General features: G+C 42.7%; 1 protein-coding gene across 1 annotated transcript in view; it reads right to left on the bottom strand.

Moving 5' to 3' along the window:
- LOC138488171 (DNA-directed RNA polymerase II subunit RPB11-a) overlaps nucleotides 1-19,999 on the bottom strand; it is a 39,836-nt gene that overhangs the window by 15,331 nt on the left and 4,506 nt on the right. Inside the window, exons 2-3 of the mRNA XM_069614958.1 lie at nucleotides 5,559-5,648; nucleotides 4,143-4,317 (exon numbers count right to left, since the gene is read on the bottom strand). Coding sequence (XP_069471059.1) covers nucleotides 4,143-4,317; nucleotides 5,559-5,648 — 265 coding nt within the window. The remainder of the gene's footprint in view (nucleotides 1-4,142; nucleotides 4,318-5,558; nucleotides 5,649-19,999) is intronic.

Below are 19,999 nucleotides of genomic sequence, written 5' to 3'. Positions count from 1 at the left end.
CATAACACACGCACTCTCTCTTTACGTTACAGCCTGTAGTTTACTTGCGGGCCAAAAGGTGTTCAGTAATCATGGACATGTTACAGTTTGGTATGGCAGCAGGGAATACCCTCAGAGATGAGTAAATTACGTAGTGTGACTTATTATATGTAAATTCAATGATAGAATCAGGGAAATCCCCCATTGTCATATGTTTAGAAAACATTATCCATTATAAATATATAAACCCCAAAGCCGCCAACCCAAAGTAAACCCTTTTCCTTCTTGGCACTGTATTTATTCTTCCTATTGCTAACATATTGATTTTATGTCAGGCACGTGTGGTTTATGGAATGGCATTAAAAACTGCTCCAACTGAAACTACTTGGCAGACGGCACATCCAACGGTGCAAGACCAAGACTGCGCAGCACTTGCTTACTGCAGCCTTTCCAAATCAGATTGAAAAGCACACTTAACGGTATGAACGGTATACCGGTATAAACAATGTGACGGTTATTATTGTTCAATTAAGTGGTTCACGGTATCTTTACCGTAATACCGTTACATCCCTAGTCTGCACGTCTGGCCAGACCAGACGTGCATACCGCCACCCGCGAGCAAACTCGTAATGTATCGGCCCGGTATGAACGGTGCCGGTCCTACCGGCACCGTTCATACCGTGGCCACCACACTCCCAATGAGGCCCATTGTCTTTGAAAGTACTGCGCCTTTTTTGTTGTGAAGGTCCTCCAGCTGGTGGTGGCGGCTCTTGGGGAGGGATGGCAATAACTGATAACATTTTTAAGATAAATAGCAGTTTCGATAAAATTCTGCCAAGTATGTACTGTGTACTATATTGGTAATGGATGAGTACGAAAAGGTGTAGGGGTGTGCAAGGGAAATTTTGAAGTTGAAAGTTCTTAGATCAGTATAAAATGCAGTGCCGAACTGTCCGCGAAGGACGGATCTTATCATGAAGTGCAGACGGGTTCTCGGACACGTCATCATGCTGTGCGCCAGTGTATGGTCATGTGGCGCTGTCCGGAAGGTCCGCAATGAAGTCAAATGTTCGTAGACGTCTACGGATGCAAAACTAGTTGAAATAGTTGCTAGAACTTTATCAAAGTGTTAAAAATGATTCTAGAAGGTGGAAAATGGCAGAGTTTTAAGGTGACACTTTGTACATTGGACACAAATATTGTTAGATTTGGTAAGTACGATATCAGTAAGTTTTAGGAAAATAGCATCCACTGGTAAAAACCCATGAAATTCACACAAAACAAAGTTGTTAAAAAGGACGTTATGGTTACAAGTAAAGTCGAAAAACCCCTGAAATTCGCCAGTTATGGTAAGCTAAGCAACCATAACTCATGCTACCACTGTGCACTGCGAAGACTAACACCCAGGACATCAAAGATGACATCAAAAATATCATTATGACATCACATGTACATTGACTTTTCATACAAGGGGTTGTGAATGTAATGTTGGCAAAAAAGTATCAGGGATTATCAGGAGATGTGTAATAAACTACATACTTCATCACGCAATCTAGTGCACTAAAGAACATTCCATTGCAGTGTTCTTTCTAGTACAGGAACCTACACATACATAAATGCAGGTATTGGCTGCAGCACACCACAGAGGTGCTATATTTGTAATTTTCCAAAGTTATATATATGTATCAGACTTTTCCGTACTGTGAAACACGGACAGAGTAGCTAATATACTGTGAAACACGGACAGAGTAGCTAATAATGCATCCCTTACTACATTATTTCTACTAATACACACAAAACATAAAAAGACTACAATGTATACAAATATGGGGCTTATATATGGAGAGTAAAGTAAGCAAACAAGAGGCAGTATCATTAGCCACTGTGTATAATCTACACGATTGTATTCACGCCCAAAACTGATTGCTGTGTTTCAGGCCTGCTTCTTCCCCTATACATGTACATCATAAGATGTGATTAAATTCTAAGGAAATTAGTGTATGAACATGTCAGAATAGCAATATCTATACATTTTAATACCTTTTGAAAGTTAAGTTTCTGACTGTCAGTTAATAAACCCACCTTTCCTAGACATGGCAGTGAACAAAAAAGAAGGGGCTAGACATGTTATGTCATCAATGATATTTGTGATGTCATCTTTGATGTCCTGGGTGTTAGTCTTAGCAGTGCACGGTGGTGGCGCGAGTTATTGTTGCTCAGCTTACCATAACTGACGAATTTCAGGGGTTTTTCGATTTTACTTGTAACCCTAACGTCCCTTTAACAAAGTTTTTTCATTGAATATATATATTCATACTCTCTCTCGCTCCCTCTCTCTCTCTCCACTTGAATGCTCTGAATGCTCACAAGGCCTAGTAGGACCGCCTCTCTCATGGTTATATTTGCCTTTCATCCCATGTTCCCTCCCTGTTGCCCTGTGGGCGCTTTGAAACACAATTTATTTGGTGTATAAGTGCCTTACAAATACACAATGAATAAAATTGAATTATTAGAGAGTTCCGTGTGGGCCCCTGTGTCCCTAGATCACTCTCACACCCCTCCTGAGTCTAAGCCTTACTGCTCTGCTAGTCTACCTGGACTGGCGTTAGCCAGGCATCAGTGCCTTTCCGGTTCACCATATTAGACTGGCCTCTCAGAAGCCACCCCAATGGTCGATTCTGAAAACCCATTTTAACAGCACTGGAGCGAGTGGTTGGGAAACAGAGAAGGGGGAACCAAAAGGCTGAGGCAGTAATAATGTAGTTAGAAGAAAGGAGGATAGGGAGGAGGTAGTGGTTAAAAAGGAACATTATGAGTCACACCATAGAGTAAGGAAGAGGTGGTAAAGAAAAAAAGGAGCATCAGAAGGAGGGAGGCACACGACAAGGTGATAAGTGACAAATATTTTGGAGAGGGTATCAAGAGGATAAAGGTGGAATACCTAAAGGAAGAGAGAGATTCTGAGGGAGCACAGGACAATACAGGGAGGATGGTTAAGGAAAATGGAGGAGGTTGCAGGGGGGGCAGTGTTTTCTAAGTGCGCAACTTAAGTTTACCAACTGTGAAATTCCCTCAAAGCTACTTTATTTCTTTTCACTTCTGTTGGTCGGGTGTTGCAACCCGGTATCCAGCGATATTACTGAATAGGTAACAAAAAACCTTTTTAATGAATCGTTATTACCGAAACAAATACAGTATATATGGTAAGAGGTAAATTGTAGGGGTGATAAAGGGAAACCTGGGGTGAGCCCGCCTGTCCACTAGCCCCCCATCACTCACCCCATCATGGCCCCACAACACTTCCCCACCCTCCACGACCCCTCCCCACCCACCACCCCCTCCCCGCATACATCAGTTATCAGTGCTATACATTGTACATAGTCCTTTTGAAACAGGTTATTCCACTCTAGTAGGATCTATTCTAGATTTATAGCCCCATATTCCTGTACAGTGTGGTCAATAAAAAGTTGATAAATACAGGGGGGCATCAAGATGGTCTACAGCCATTTGAATTGCAGGTGGAGGATTAAGTTCAATTGTCAGATTAGATGTGCTACTAAAATATGAAGTTCTCAACTAAAGAAAGTCCAAGTGTTCACTGGTTTCTGAATTTTTGGCGCATTTTAAGCAGCAGCAGGTCCCAGCACTGCAAAGTAATCATGCTGGAAGGCATTAGCTTCTTCATCTGATAAATTGGCCCTTTGTGATGTGTAGTCTTGTCAGTAAGGTGGTTATCATTTCACTGATTTACATTGCCGAGAGCCATTTAGCTTGTGGTCCTAACTGCAAGGTCCCTCCTTAGCTTAACACGCCAGGCCTACTGGGGTCATACAGACATACAACAGGACATGATTGGGTTTAGAATTTGTTTTAAAAAAGTGCATTAGTGAATCTCTAGAAGACTTGTATGATGGGTGATATCCAACGGACATTTCCAGTTTGCCTCAGATTTGCAGCATGCTATGTATTAGCTGCCTGTTCAGGTAGCTCCTGCTCATTGTTTTGATGCCTGGTGCCCAATGACCAAGCAATTTCTTTGCCCCTCATCACATCTTTACTTCGATACATCATTTCCTCCCATAAGTTTATCAAGTAATCAATAACAATTGCTCTTTCAAAATGTATATGAATCAATGAAAGGAGAAAAAGTAAAAAATACATACCCTGAATCTTTCTTCCAGCAAAGAAAGCTCACTAATCAAGTCAGTAATGGCATTGGTAAAAGCTTCTTGTGGACTGTAGTCAGGAGTTGTCTGAACTCTAATAACTATTTTGTATTCTAGAGGATGTGGAACCTTGTATCCTGCAAACAACACCTGGGGATCCTTCAGTAACTGCCTGTAAGGAACAAAAACAGAACATGTGTGAGGATTAGATTGATATGTAATAAGAAAGACAAAGCACATCACGATTCGGACCAGTGAAGTTTTGTAAAGCGTGACCATGTTCACATTGAGCTTTATTTTTGCGATTGGCAAATTAAGTTTTGGATTCATTCCTAGAGGTGGTATGTTTTTTCAAAATGTAGACCTTTAGTTGACGGAGGAGGATTTAGGAGCAGCAGTAAACCGATCTTCCTTCATGCCACAGCACCCAGGCGTAGTCAAGAGGTCAACAGACCGTATTTGAGCACTTTTAGGGACTGAGCAGAATAAAATATGAAAGCATCAATGATGAGAAGACAAAAGTAAATCATTCTTCTACAGTGGTCTTTTCTTTTCCAACCATCTCCATATTTGGATCACATTATTGAAAAGGATACCAACAACCAAGTCACCAAGATACTGCTATTTTTACATTTTCATGAGAAAATTAAAATTTCCCCAAGATCTAAACACCACTAAAGTCAGCACAAACCTCGGTGGGTATACACATTTTCAAAGGGTTTATATGTTTTCATTACAATGTTAAATTGCGTTTGCCGTTTCAAATTTTACATATTTGATGGCGATGGATTTCAAAAACTTGGTAGACAAACATAAATGCAGGGAGCCACAGTAGTTGCCAGTACAGTCTCGCACCAATTTAACCAAATGGCTCTGGACTGGAGATGGGACATGGTGCACACTAGCACCTCAAACTAAGACCCCCATACGCACAGTTTGTGACAAAACTATAGCACCTTTTTGAGTGAGTATAGATTTGTCCTGAGGGATGTCAAAAGGTTACCAGAATTACAAATACACCTACGCAACATATGGTATGCTTGACACAACACAGATTCTTTGATGGGGCAATCCACAATAAATGATTTCAAAAACACGTATGTAGCTAAAATATATCAAACGTTACAAAAAATAAGCTATATGTACAACGCATTTGGTCATTCACTAGGTTTATGCAGATATGCAGTAATACAAAAGGGTTTTAAAGATCCAGTGTAGAAAATACATTTTTCCAATGTAAGGTAAATAAGGGATCTGCAGGAATGGGGCAAGTTGTCAATACTAAGGTGCTTAAGTTAAACGCAGAAATAGGCACTTTGTGCATAATAATTCCAAAAGACTAGGACGATTGGGTAGAAACGAGGTTTCAGTAACTGCCCCTACTACTTAATATATACAAAAAATATTACTCACGACTTGATGATGTTGCCAAGTGTATGATCTTCCTTATTAAGTGTGAATAAGCAGGCATTGGGAACTTTAGTATCCTTTGTAATGGTGATCCTGTCAGTGAAGGGGGGGGGGAGGAGGGAAAAGAATGTTAGCACAAAAACAAATACGGCACAAAAACAAATACGGCACCAAGTTACTTGAAATGAAGGCCTTTTTTCCACATGCTCGAAAAGACCAGAGTAGACTTGCTGAGCTACATTTTGGCCAGGGTCATGGATTATCAGTTGGGAATGAGCAGGCTGGGTGGCAGGTTACAGTTTACTACAGTAAAGTAACACGTATTAGAAACGCCATTGGCATTATTGAACTCAATACACCAAGTGAATAATTTCACTTTCCATGGATGTAGTCCAAGTATACAGTACAATTAGGATCTTATTTAGGATTACAATAGCATTCAATCCAGTTATCGAAATTACCTTTCAAATGGTTTGGGGAAATTAAATAGGGGTCAAAAATCTGAATCTGTTATGTCCAATGAATGTCAGTCACAATGAATTATTTTTACATAAAAAAGGACGTTTCCAATTCATCTATATAATAATAGCATGCAACTTCACTACTAAAAACCTTTGCAATTATTCACTAAAACTGAATTAGAGATTAATAACTCATATTTTGCAATAATTCAATACTTGTAACATAAGCCATACAGAATGATTGAAGGTAATTCTTTGGCAAGAATTTCAATTTTCTAAATATTCTTTCCTAGCCCACCACTTGGAAAATCCCCATAATGCTACATCATCCTGAGGGAGCATGTAAGAGTACTGTATAGTAATAAAGTTCAAATTCGGAACAAATCATTTTTTTTCCTCAGAGTGGATTACACATTAGGCAAAACATTACAAAATGACCCGTGTTCTCTCGGATCTTCTGGCAGATTTTACATTTGTCTGGATTATCTACTTGCCACCATTGTGAATGCAGCTAGGGGTAAGATGCCCAATCGAAATTTTAAATACTGAAACTTACTTTGTTCTCGATATTATCCAGGTAACCATCAGTGCTCAATTAACTTATTGTCTAGGTAGCTATATCTAACCATTTACCCGGTTGTTTTCCCCGCAATAATTTAGAAGCGTAAAACCATTGCTTGTACATCCGTTTGATTTGAGGTTTAGTAATCGATACATTGCCAGGAACAAACTGAGCGAGTTTATGCAACAGACTATATTGAAATTTACATTTTGGGCAAGGTTGTCATGTACCACATGCATGGTAAATGCAAGATACCACACTGTGATATTACATCCGCTAACGCTTTCTGACATGGTGCCAACTGTTTGGAGGTCAGAATCTGTGCCAAAGCAGCAATATTTTTAATTTAGTATTAAATATAACAATGCGTTCTGTATTCACTTTGTATCTTTGCCATGCTCCTTCCTTCCGTTTGTTTACTCCCCAACACTGAATATCACCGGTTCTGCAGCTTACTCCTTACCCATTGTTTCAGTCTTCTCTTCCTCTCCCTTCTTTCACCCATCCCTCCTCTTCCCCTCCCCTTGCCCTAGGAAATGCACTCGCACTATCAAAAACGTTGTCAGGCCTAGAATGATAGTCATTGTTGATTCCTCTCCTTCCTCAACCCCATCTCCCCCCCGTTTCCTTCACTTAGTACAATAGTTAATGTCGGTTCCTTTCCCTCACCCCCCGCCCTCGCCCCTCTACCCCTTCTCCCTCAATCATTGTACATGCTCTTGCACTATCAGAAATGTTGTCAGGCCTAGATAGCTCATTACCCATTTTTATTGTTTCTAGGGCTTGTAAGAAAGTTATTGTATTTTCCCTTGCTCCCTCCCCTGCCTTGAAACGTATGTGTATAGGTGCTATACAAATAAACTATCATATCATTATAACTCCATTTAAATGGTAATGGAGTACTCATGGATAGCGCAAACAGTTTTCAAAAGAGTTGCTTCTTTGCTCTCCAGACATTGGAGGTTAGAGTATCTCGTATCTCCATCCCGTGTAGTTAGCACGCTCTCCAAGTACCTCCAAGGATTTTAAAGTTACCTTTCCACCGAATCATCACGAGAATGAGCAAACGCCCCACACCGCCTCATCTGGTGAAAGAAAGCATACACAATCTGTTTCTCCAAAGAGCCTCTTTCATCGATCTGTACTCCTAAATAGTCATAATGGTCCACTCTCTCAATTTTGTGCTCACCAAGATATACTAGTGATATACAGTTAGGTAAGTTGCTGCGCTAGAGAATAAGAAATACGGTTCGGGTACCTGCTTGTTAGATATTTATTTAGGTTCTAAATTGAATAGTAGGTGCTGTGAGTCAATCCTATTTAGGGCCTACATATAAACCAGGGACTGAACATTTCCTTTTGGACCAAATGAGGAATTCAGTTTTAGATCAATTCTAATCCCATTTCATTACATTTGACAGCAAATGCAGTGAAGCACTGTTGATACGGTATGCAGTGATTTTAACGTTAACGAAAATAAACAAATGAAAAAAAAAAGGTAAACAAAATTTGGTGCGGCGGGGGTCGGGGGGGGTTTAAAGGTTTGAAATCTCTGTGTTGGAAGCTTAGGGAAACAAATGGAAGATATATTTTTGTTTTTATTTGTTATTTCATTCGTTAGTATTTAATTTGTTAAAATCACAGGTAACCTTGGATACCGGTCGTGGTCTTGCTGATTAACACTGCCCCCACCCACCTCCCTAAAATATGCTGCATCCATTTTTAACACCTCTACTAAGGTTGCAAACTTGTTAATACATAAACAAGCATTGGCAAAGCAAACTGTTTTGGCTTTTGTGTAGGCCAGAAAAAGGTATTTGCCAGGCACTGCTTTAGTGGTATTAACTGCCCATCAATGGTAGCAGCTGCAACATGGCGCGAGTACCGTGTCCTAGAATAGCAGTGGCTGGCGAATGCCTTAAACGGTTAGCTTTGCCAATGCTCTGTTTTAAAGGACATCAGCAGAGGACATACTTAGTGTTTATAAAATCGACTGGCTGAAGGCAGAACTGGTTAAGACATTTTTATTACACCAGTAGCAAGTTTACAGCTCCAATTAAGTCATCAATTCTCAGAAGATTGCTTTAATACATTTTTAAAAAAACACCAGCAGGCACTTTGAGCACAAATTTTAATGGAAAGACTTGATAAAGGTAACGGAAAGATCTCAGGAGGATCTGTTTTGGGCTGGAAGGAGCAGGAAATGGGTGCGAACGGCTATAAGGATTAGCTGGCCTTGGGCAGTCAATGGTTGGTAAATAACCAAATACCTACAACCTTTGCGTCCCTCATATGCCATTTCTCCCTCGCTGTACTCTGATGCAATGATTTCAGCTTATGGGTGGTGCTTTAGCACCACCAAATGGCTAAACCTAAAAAGGGGTGGTGCAAGGAAAATATCCTAGTCTTGCTCATCGATTAGGAAAGGTTTCCCCTCCAATACCAAAATGCACTTGCTCATAATCGTCAAAAAATAATTTTGAGATTGTGGATATTAGGTCTGTGGATACACCAATTTCAATTAGGCGACTCCATAGTTTCTTTCTAGACACTGCATTGAATGCAGTTCATAGATCCACAAAAAGAAATTAGTAAAGTTGCGTATTTCTCACAAAACGAAAATAAACTGAGGATATGATCCACTGAACGCCAGCTATAAATCCGAACTGAAAAAAGTTGTTTTTAAAAAAAAAAGAAAAATAATAATAATTTTTTTAAAAAGTCAGTCAGGTTTAGCATGATCATTCAATTTCCAAATCTCTGCAACAGCATTTTACCATTTACTTTCGCACTGTCAATGAAATCAGCTGATAATTGGGATCAGCGTTCTGGTTTCCTTTCTTAAAGGGCGGAATGATTTCAGCCGCCTCCATATAGTTGGTATGTGGTTACTAGACCTTCTATTATTGAATAAATGATGGCGGCACGGTACTCAGATAGTCATTTCTAATTAAATAACCCCTCTTTGGGCGAACATCGCCATTTCAACCTCTTTTAGGGAGGCAACAGGACTATTATTCTTATTTCACCTATTAAATGTCAATATCTTCACAGGGTTTACTATAGACTTCCCCACATCTCCGGTGATATGAAGACCAGGGAAAGCAATTTGATGGACTTTGCAAACAATGTCAAAATGCAGTACTGGCTTTTTTTTGCTGTTACATTTAGATCTTTCCATCTTCTAGATTATTATAATGGAATTTGGGTGCAGATCTAGCTTCAGGAAGCAGCTGAGCGCTTTACAATCATAACATAGTGAGATAAGCAGAGAAACAAGGGAGTGAGGTGTTAATAGGGTGGGCGGCAGGCATTTTTCCAGCAAGTGACCTACAAGCAACCAGGGGAGGAAACAGTGGGTATCCGATCACCCAGTCTCAGGTAGGGTGGGGAGTGGAGGATATGTGGACCTAGGTGTTACAGAGGAACAGAGGAGCCATTCCTTGTAGAGGAGCTCCTTCCTGAACTGTAGAAGTCTGATGTTGATGGGGAGGAGGTTCAAGAGTCTTGGGGCATTGACGGAGAAGGACTGTCTTCGAGTTCTTCCCTTTCTTCCTGCACAGGTAGAATTAAAGTCTGCTCATGTCCTTTCTTCTGTTGGGTTGTAGGCCTCATATATGCAGAGTTTCTCAGTGAGGTAACATTGGGACTTCAGGGCGACAGCCCTGTAGATTAATCATCAGGATTTGAAGATGATACAGGCTTGCAGCAGGAGCCAGTGCAGTTTAATGACGATCAGGGTGGGGATGTTGAATTTGAGGAGTCCTTTAATGAGTTGGGCTGCATCATGCAGGACACATCTGTGGGTTGCCAGAAGGTCTTGCAAAGTGGCATGCCACCATCCAGGTGGGAGAGGACTAAGACTTGGACAGCAGAGCTGAAGTGGTTCGTTTGGGATGAAGGGCTTGATTTTCCACAAGAAAGAAAGTGGGTATGAATCTGCTCGAGTCTTCCTTCTCATGTGCTGTTTGAAGGAGAGGTGTCGGTCAATGCTGAACCCAAGGGGCTTGTGTAAGTCTCTCCAGGTGCATAGAGAGTAAGGGCTCGATGTCAGGGTGTTCAGTGTTGTTGGTCAGTAGTCGGAATTCAGTCTAGGGAGATTTGGGGGGGGGGGGTAAATTGAGCTTCAGGAAGGCATTCATGTTCGCTTCTTATTTCCGATCGCATTCTTTTATCCGTTTCTTATTTCCCCAATTACCTGGCATTCTCTACCCTGCTCAGACTTGAAAGTTGCTAACTATTTGGCTTTTGAGACTCTACACCCTTGATCACACCATCAAAAGCCTCACATTTTGCTCCCTAATGCAATTACAAATATAAAATAGGAATAAACTATCTTAAGTGAGGTCTGCAAATTGTCTCTGAATAAATCCTCCAAAGTTCACGTAGTCACATAGATCTGCAGAACTTTACCTGAAACATGTCTTGCATTGGTTGGATGTAAACGAGGTCACCTCGCTAACTGATACAGAAAGTTTAAATGGGTCATGGGCACTCTCCAATCGCTCAATTATTTTAAAAATCATGAAGAATATTCCAGCCATCTACAGTTGTTAAAGTATAAAATCAATGCAAGAAGCCAGTTTTAGCGTTCTAAACGTCACTTGGTAGGGCCATCTTGGTCAAATCGCCCATCACAGGCTCTAAAACCTGCATCCAATGAATGTGCAGTAGGCTGTTAAAATCCCACCAGCTTAATTTACAGAGTCCACTTGCACTCGCCAGTCACCATTTCTTCCCGTCTTGAACCCATTCCGAATGGCTCAGCTCTAGTAGCAGTATAATGCCGATCAGCCTATGTTTCTCGGCTACAATTGTCTAGCATTGCACATCTTCCACTATCAGATTGCCCCAACAACCAGCCACCTTCCAAAAAGGACTCTGTTCAATCGCCTTAGTTCAGCTGTGTCCAGACTAAGCCTCTCTTCCAATCTGCGGACAGGTCCTTCGGCAGGCAGACGCACACACAGACTCTCCCCTGCCTCCCCACCCCTCTCCGTCATGCCTCCCCAGCCCTTAACGATAAACGCCAAAGCACAGCCTCGTGAGATGTATACCTTTCAGCAACACACATGCAAAAAATAAATAAATAAATTCATTCACAATTAAAGTCTCAGTTCTGTGTGTCGTGACCTAGCTACACAAGGACAGGTGGAGACACTAGTTTTTAACCTCCAAAGGATTAGAGTATGGGAGAAATCCAAAACCTTTTTAGCTTGACCCAAACAACTACCATGAGCTACTGCTGCCCACCAAGGACAGCTGGTGGCACACAGAAAATATCTATGTAACTTTCACCGCATGTTGGATGGTTTATAAAAAAGGAGCATTATTACATATCCAGAAGACATTTATATCATAACGGGTCCTATATAAAATGGACAAAACACTACAGGATCTGATTTGGAGGTTGGGTATGGAGAACACTATGCATCATCCCTGAAGGTACTTCATAACTAGGAGCTACTTTTCTAGCTCCTGTTCATTAAATATATTTCATGCTCAACAAAAATGTCCAAAAATATCCTTAGCGAAGGATGGTGGACTTGCAGCCCATGAATCAGCTCTTCCAAAGGAGGAAAAAGGGAAACTGAGATAGGAATGAGGAGCAAGAAAACAAACATTTCCAAAATGCGATGTAGAAGACTGATACAAAAAATAAACACTAAAAACCATACACAAAACCACCACACACACACAAATAACTTTCGTAGGCTTTGGAATTAGACCCAAAGTCCATTTGGGCAAAAGAATCCAGAACAATTATAATAATTCGTTTTTAGTTGCAAAATTCCTAAAAGCATCGCAGAGTTTTAGGGAGATTTCTCTCTCTGCAGGAGTTGTTGGTGGCAGGCTCCCATTCTTTTCAAAACATTCTGCATTATCAGCACTTGTCGTCCATGCCTGCCGTTAAGCATGGCTCAAACTATATTCAGAGCGCCTCACACATGTATTCAGTAACCATAGTTACATTGATTATGACAACGTTTCTCAGAGCCTCGTGTCAGGAAGTGTTTTTTTCCCCTGTACTGCACAGGAAGATTTCGAATTTCAGTCGTTGAGTCAAAACGGCTGTTAAGTTATGGGTCTGGGGTTATAAATAAACCACTCAGGAGCCTGTTAGGTTTAGGTATCTTTAGTAAATCCACAGGAACACAGGTAAGTACATTAGGTATACTATAGGACAAGTTCATAGGATAGAAGCATCCACCAGTCCCCCTGTGCCAAGCTCAAGTTTCCAACTGGCAATAAAGGAACACAGGCACTCACATCCAAACATTCCAACCAGAACACTCCATACCAAACATTCCAGACTCAGGCACACATACATACAGGGAATAGCCACATAGTCAGGATAGGTAAAACACAACACATCTCCCCCCATACATAACCATGCAATCAAAGGAAGAAACAGAAGGAACAGTGTTACTAACATGTAAGTATATAAAAACGATCTTTCTAAACATCCATCCAGCAAACTGCTCCTAGCATAAAGCTATCTCCTACCAAGTCCTTAGAGTACCTGCCAATTAGCTAACACACTTCCAAAACAATCACTAGAACCATAACAGGCCTTTTATGGAACTCACTACAAGGGAACCAGCCCGCAATCTCATACACAACCATTACCACCTACATCACAACAATAACCCTGCATCATCATTCACCGACAACAAATTGTGCTAACACAATCTACAGGGTTAAGCCCCACTATCTGCCTAAAGCGTACTCATCTCCACACCACTGTGGGTGTCCTCAAAACACCCTCTAAAGAAACCAAATGCTCGCAACTGAGCACAATACCATTTCCTCCACTCCACCACTCCAGGCACCATGCCTGAGCTACTGAATGCTCACCATTGAGCATCCCATGCTCACCATAGAGCAACCAAAACACGCACTACTATTTCCACCACTGCAGGCACCATGCCTGAGCTAATAAATGCTCACAATTGAGCATCCCGTGCTCACCATAGAGCAACCAAAACTCACACTGCTCCACCACTCCAGGCACCATGCCTGAGCTAATAAATGCTCACCATTGAGCATCCCATGCTCACCATAGAGCAACCAATAACCTCCACTCCACCACTCCAGGCACCATGCCTGAGCTAATAAATGCTCACATTTGAGCATTACATGCTCACCATTGAGCAACCAATACTCACACTCACCACCGCTCCGGGCACCATGCCTGAGCTACTACATGCTCACCATCGAGCAACATATTCTCACAACTGTCCTTACATCACTGCCCAGACACATTCCCTCAAACACACCAGTCAGGAAAATTGAGCATTTAAATATGATAAACAAGGGTTAAGCACCACACTTGAGTCCAATAATAAAGCTTACAAAGTCCTTCATGGTTGTTTTCCTGTGGAAGAATAATTGGTTAATACAGTGCAAAACATAAACAACTCACATTAGGTTTTGAATTTCAGTACATAGCTTTTGAATTTCAGTACATAGCCAAGACATCAGAAATTCCCATAGACGCACCCATTAGCGCCACACGACGCCAGCAATATTGGCAAAACACACCACCTCTTTAGGTACCTCAACACCGGGAACTGAATCCCCAAACACAATATGCCCTTAGACTGCCATATAGCACAATAATCAACACCACCAACTGCCACAATATCCATTTGACGTCAACACATCTTCTCACTGCAAGATCTGTAATGTTGAAATCTTTTGTCATTGACCCACCAATATCCAGCATAATAATACAGAAATCATGACTTTTTTTTTTATAATGGCCTTTGCATTACTGATATAATTTCCATGAGCTCGAGACATGCTGCTTTCAACCAAAAAAAATAACAGGCCATGTACAATAGTAATGTCAATGCAACTAGATGAAAAAACAAATCCGCCGTATCCTGCCAAATAAATGTTAGCACAGTACCTCATGTCTCCGATGGCTTAATATGCATTAAGTGCAGAAAAAAAAAACTCTTCTGCTTTGGCAGCTAACACAGCTGATCCACTTGCAAACTTGCACAATTTACGTTTTTTCGGATGCCACGAAACGAGCACTTTGATCCATATGTTATTTACATTCCATAGAAATGCGATACACGCCGTAAAACATTTTGCATTTGTTGCAATCCATTTCCTTGATGGATCCTTCATGCTACGCAGATGAACAGATGCCGCAGACCCGGAAGTACAGCACGTTGCAGGCACGTTGGAAGGTCCTTTTTTCCAATGCAGCACACTTCGTCATGACACGAAGCAGGCTGCTGCTCACTCCAGGAACGTTCGCTCCAACGTTCTAATACAGCGGACCTTCGGCGATACCACCAGTATTCTGATGACATCACCACTAATGTCGGGAACGCCGACCCGTACAGAGCTCCTCGCACCAACCGACGTCGGTGCAGCCAAAGCAGGCATCCCTCAAAGATGCTGACAGAGTGCGAACCCTCACACGCCACTTTAAAGCTGCTCCAAAGGTAAAGTCATCAGCATCACTACCGCTAGTATACGTTGCAGTCTCTGCTCATTGATGCAATGTTATAATGCTGGCCACATTAATCCTCGATATCTCCCCGGCCCCTTATGCGCTGTCTAAATCGGCCGCTGCTCACTTCAAAGGCCAATTTTATATACTCTGACAGCCATGCAGCGCTGCCCTGCAAAATCACTGAGTTGAGCCTTTCACTCATCCATGCTGGCGCAGCGCGCTTACCTTGGGGGCCGGGGGGGGGGGGGCCGGTGGATGCCTCTGTGGTTACTGCTCCTTGCTGATGGGCAACTTCCTTGCCCCTTGTGTGTCCTGGTAACAGTCCTTGTGTGTACTTCTTTGTTCCTTGTTCCTTTTCTGTGGGCAACTTCCTTGCCCCTTTTGTGTCCTGGTAACAGTCCTTGTGTGTACTTCTTTGTTCCTTGTTCCTTTTCTGTTGCTGCTCCCTTCAGTTTCCAACCATCCTCGTCGCCAATGTTAAGTTATGGGTCTGGGGTTATAAATAACCACTCAGGAGCCTTGTTAGGTTTAGGTATCTTTAGTAAGTCCACAGGAACACAGGTAAGTACATTAGGTATAATATAGGACAAGTTCATAGGATAGAAGCATCCACCGGTCCCCCTGTGCCAAGCTCAAGTTTCCAACTGGCAATAAAGGAACACAGGCACTCACATCCAAACATTCCAACCAGAACACTCCATACCAAACATTCCAGACTCAGGCACACATACATACAGGGAATAGCCACATAGTCAGGATAGGTAAAACACAACAACGGCCTCCTTTTGTTTCTGTGCGCCATCACCTGGGCAAACAGGTCATCATGGGCTGAAAGATAATCTTGCGCCATGGCTCAGGTTTTTTCATACTACTAGCACGCCTGGTTTGAGTTGGCGTGTGTCTGAAATTGAGGTCATTTGCCCACTCACAGCTGTCAAGATTTCCACTGATGTTCCAACGCCCCCCACTCAAAGACGTGTGCTTTTGTTGGCAGTTGAATTCAGAACCACTGATCATGAGGCTCACCTTTATTCTTCCATTTCGGTTACTCTCATGTCAAACAGTGATCTAATGGTTTGCATTTTCTTGCAATAATTTTAGAAGAGTGAGCAGTGTTTCAGTGGTTACATTTACAATTTCGACCCAATGATGCAGTGGTTAATCCCTCCATCCCTTGCATTGATTAGGTCTTTTAGGACCGTGTCACATCTTTGTATAAGGAGCATGTCCCCATTTATTCTTAGGCTGGTCTCACTCCACTTTGGGCAACTACCAGATTTTTCTGAAGGAGAAATTGGGAAAGTCTTCCCAGTTACCCGCCCTCCCCCACCTACTGCTTCTAGAAGATATATTCATTCTGGTCGTCTGCTGTTCAGTAGGATTTCTTCAATGTCATGCACCTTGAGTGCAGATAACAGGGATGACAGAGTAAGTCTTAGGGATTGATGTATGCAGGGATTTTGCTACGATAGCTGTCCTTTTAATGTCGTTTGATGGCAACATTTTTGCTCTTTTCAAAAGGGGAATTAGGACCTTGAAGATTAAGTGGATGAACTTAGTACCTGTTGGTCCTCAGTCGAGCCAGCAGAGTGGATGTACAGACTCTCTGTGAATATGTGGATGCTAGTAAGAAAGCTTCACCGTGCTAGGAAATAGACTATAGGGCAGGATTCGAAATTCAGACTGGATAAACAGGAGCTGGCTCCTAGGTATCCCTCATTAACCAGTGTCCAGGAGCCATCACTGGGGAATGAGGAGCCAGTACATAGCATTCCCCAAACCTAACTTCCACATACGATGCAAATGCAGTTTTGTCCATTATTTACCCTAAAAGCTTTAAAAGTTGTATAGAGGTGTTCCAATGTTTATTTATAGATGACCCAAACATGCACAGTTATATTCACATTGTTCGGCATAAATTGCTCTAGGGAGCCAAAAGTAGCTACTGGTAGCAGTTGATGCAACGCTAACCAGGCTCTACTAGGCTACAAGCAGGAGATAATATCTCCAAGCTCCCCTCAATTTAGAACCCTGTAGTGTAGGCGCAGAGCCAATTCATGAAAAAACAGTTTGCTGCCGCAGTCGCCTCTCGCATGGATGCCATCAGCTACGCCTCCCTACTGACACACTATCCTCGACCTCCCACACCAAACAATCCCCCCTGCTCAGATCTTTAAAATATGCAGCACAGTTGATGAATCCTGCAACACGTTTACATCCAACAATTGTCCTTCTCCAAGATCTGTCTCCAACCATCTCCCAGTCCTTACAGCCAATTTAGTGACTCTGCCCGATGCAGGTCCTGGCTACTCAGTTATTATGTCAAGGGGTCAGGGAGAAAGGGGAAGCAGTACTTGCACAGCTATCTTCTCCCGTATCATTAAACTAGCAGTGGCCAGTCTCTATAGTTTAAGATTAGGTTGGGGGTGCAGCCTCTCTTCAGTCACTTTTAGATGGGAGATTAAGTGCTTCACATAGGCCTTGGGTGTAACACCGAACACACTGGCACATTTAATTTGCTTCTGCCCACACTAGCAAAGTGCTAGGGAAAGGTGCTAAAGCCAGGTCTGATACTCAAACATTAGTGCCCATTCGCTACTCAAGTTTATCCAAACTGGTTGTGTACACTACTTGTGAAAGCATTGCCCCAGAGAAGGTGGGCTCCTGGTCCAGCTAGTCATCAACACACAGATTAGGAATGTTTTGTAACTGGTCTGGCAACCGAAGAACTTGCCGATTTTAATCTAGAATGCGATAATGAATATGCTGATCTGCGGTACAAGTTTTTTTTTTTTTTTGGAATTCTTATATTGTTGACATAGTTTTCAGGTCACTGTGCATTGAAAATGTTCTGCATCAGTTATCAACGTTCCATCAAAATGTTCTGTCATTTGCTAGTGTGCATATTACGTGGGACGGGTTTGTTTTATTTTTGTATTTGTAAAGCACCAAGCAGCCAGAGGCATCGTGGCGCTGTTTCAATAAAGTGTCTTAGTTACGACGGGTACATGGAAATGCATGGTTTACATGCATCAGGTGCACAGCGTGAGATCAAGGGTATGAGTTATACAAATAGTCTCGTTTTGATTGCTTTTCTGAAGGCAGTGTGGGAGTCCATATTTCCGATTGTGGGAGGGAGCAGGTTCCAGTTGGTGGCTGCAAGCACCAGGAAGCTTGAGCCGCCTGCCCGAGCTTTGATGCTTTTGGGAATGGCGATCCAGTTTGTGTAGCTGACTCTGGTGAGTCTGTTCGAGGGGGCGTTGAAACTCATTTTGCTCATCTCACAACAATGATCGTAATAGATTGCCATCAACTCACAAGTACATAGTACATTGACAAGTACTAGCTTTTGAGTCACACACACACCAGAGTGCAAAATGTCTGTTGTAGGCCACAAGCCACACACAAAAAGCCACTCGACCTCATTTGTGAAAGGACAGTGGATAAAGTGCTTGCACACAAATACTTTAACAGACGTGTAGTCTTAGCACTAACCAGGAGAAGTACAAACTAAAATCCAATTGTGAAAAATAACTACATCTTTAAACACAGAGTTCCTTTTCATTGAGAATTCCATAACCCACGCTTGAGCATATTGCAACATCTCATTCATGCTCCGATTACTTACTGCTAATCTTCATTACTCCTAGTCCTACTCTTCCTCGGCACAGTACTTGCCTCATGAGGCCCCTGCCTCCGACACAGGACCTACCGGTAAGTAATCAGAGCATTACCTCCACGTCCACTCTTCCTCGTCCCAGTACTTACCTCATGAGGTATACCAAAGCAGCAACGGGGAAAAGGTCCCAATGACACAAAGCCAAAAACAGTGCAGCAAAACAGACACCCACAATAACTCTTAATTCATATCCCCACAGACAAAACTCCAACCCTGAAGGAACTAACCCCAGGGTGGGAGAAATTCATCCCATAGCGGTTGATTAAAGTGCTTAGACTAGCCCAGGCGGCAGCCATACAAATCTCTTGCAGAGAAACCCTCCTTGCATCGGTCCAGGAAGCCGCCAAACCCCTGGTGGACCGCCCCTGAACGTGCGCAGGCACAAGCAGGTCAGGAGCCACGTAGGCCATGGAGACCACAACACGGAATCACCGGCAAATGGAAACCACAGATGCCTTACGGCCAGCCCCAGCCAGACCAAAAGCAATCAGAAGACTATCAGATCGGTGGAAGAGAGCAAACCTAGCCAAACACTCCAGCACTGCCCACCGGACATCAATATTATGCCAGGCCACCTCCTCGGGTGTTTTCACATCATGAAAGAAGGCAGGGAGAACCAGATCCAGGTGTGAAAACCGAGAAACAACCTTAGGGAGAAACTTCGGACCACAGCTCAGCACCACAAAGTCCAGCAGCACCCTCAGGAAAACAGGGTGACATAACAGAGCCCCAATCTCCCCAAGCCTACGGGCAGAAGTGATGGCAATAAGAAAGGCAGATTTCAGTACAAGACGTTTGATATCAATCTCGGAAATGGGCTCAAAAGGAGGCCCTTGAAGGAACCGTAAGACAAGAGGGAGATCCCAAGAGGGAAGCCTTTTAGAAGTACAAGGACGGGAAGAAGAAAAACCCTGGAGCAACTTCCCCACCAACACCTCCCCATCCAAGTGACCATCAGAGCCCCCCAAAAGGAATTTAATGGAGGCCCACTGAGAGCGAAGCGTGGAAAAACCGCCAGGCCCTCGTCAAAACCCCTCCTGGAGGAATTGAAGGATAGCAGGGAGGCCAGAACGCAGGGGAGGGATCCCAAACTGCCCATACCAGTCTCTGAAATGGCCCCAATGCCTGCCGTACGCCTTCAGAGTGGAGGGTCTAAGAGCATTCATTATGGACTCGACTACGGACCTGAGAACCCGAGATATCAGCCTAGACCGTGCAATAGCCACACTGCCCATTGCATCCAGCAGACTTCCTACCGCAGATCCC

The sequence above is a fragment of the Ambystoma mexicanum genome, chromosome 9 (assembly GCF_040938575.1).
Source record: "Ambystoma mexicanum isolate Mex_15411 chromosome 9, UKY_AmexF1_1, whole genome shotgun sequence".
Taxonomy (NCBI): domain Eukaryota; kingdom Metazoa; phylum Chordata; class Amphibia; order Caudata; family Ambystomatidae; genus Ambystoma; species Ambystoma mexicanum.
The sequence above is the reverse complement of the archived record's forward strand: the minus strand, read 5'-3'. Positions and strand labels throughout refer to the sequence as shown.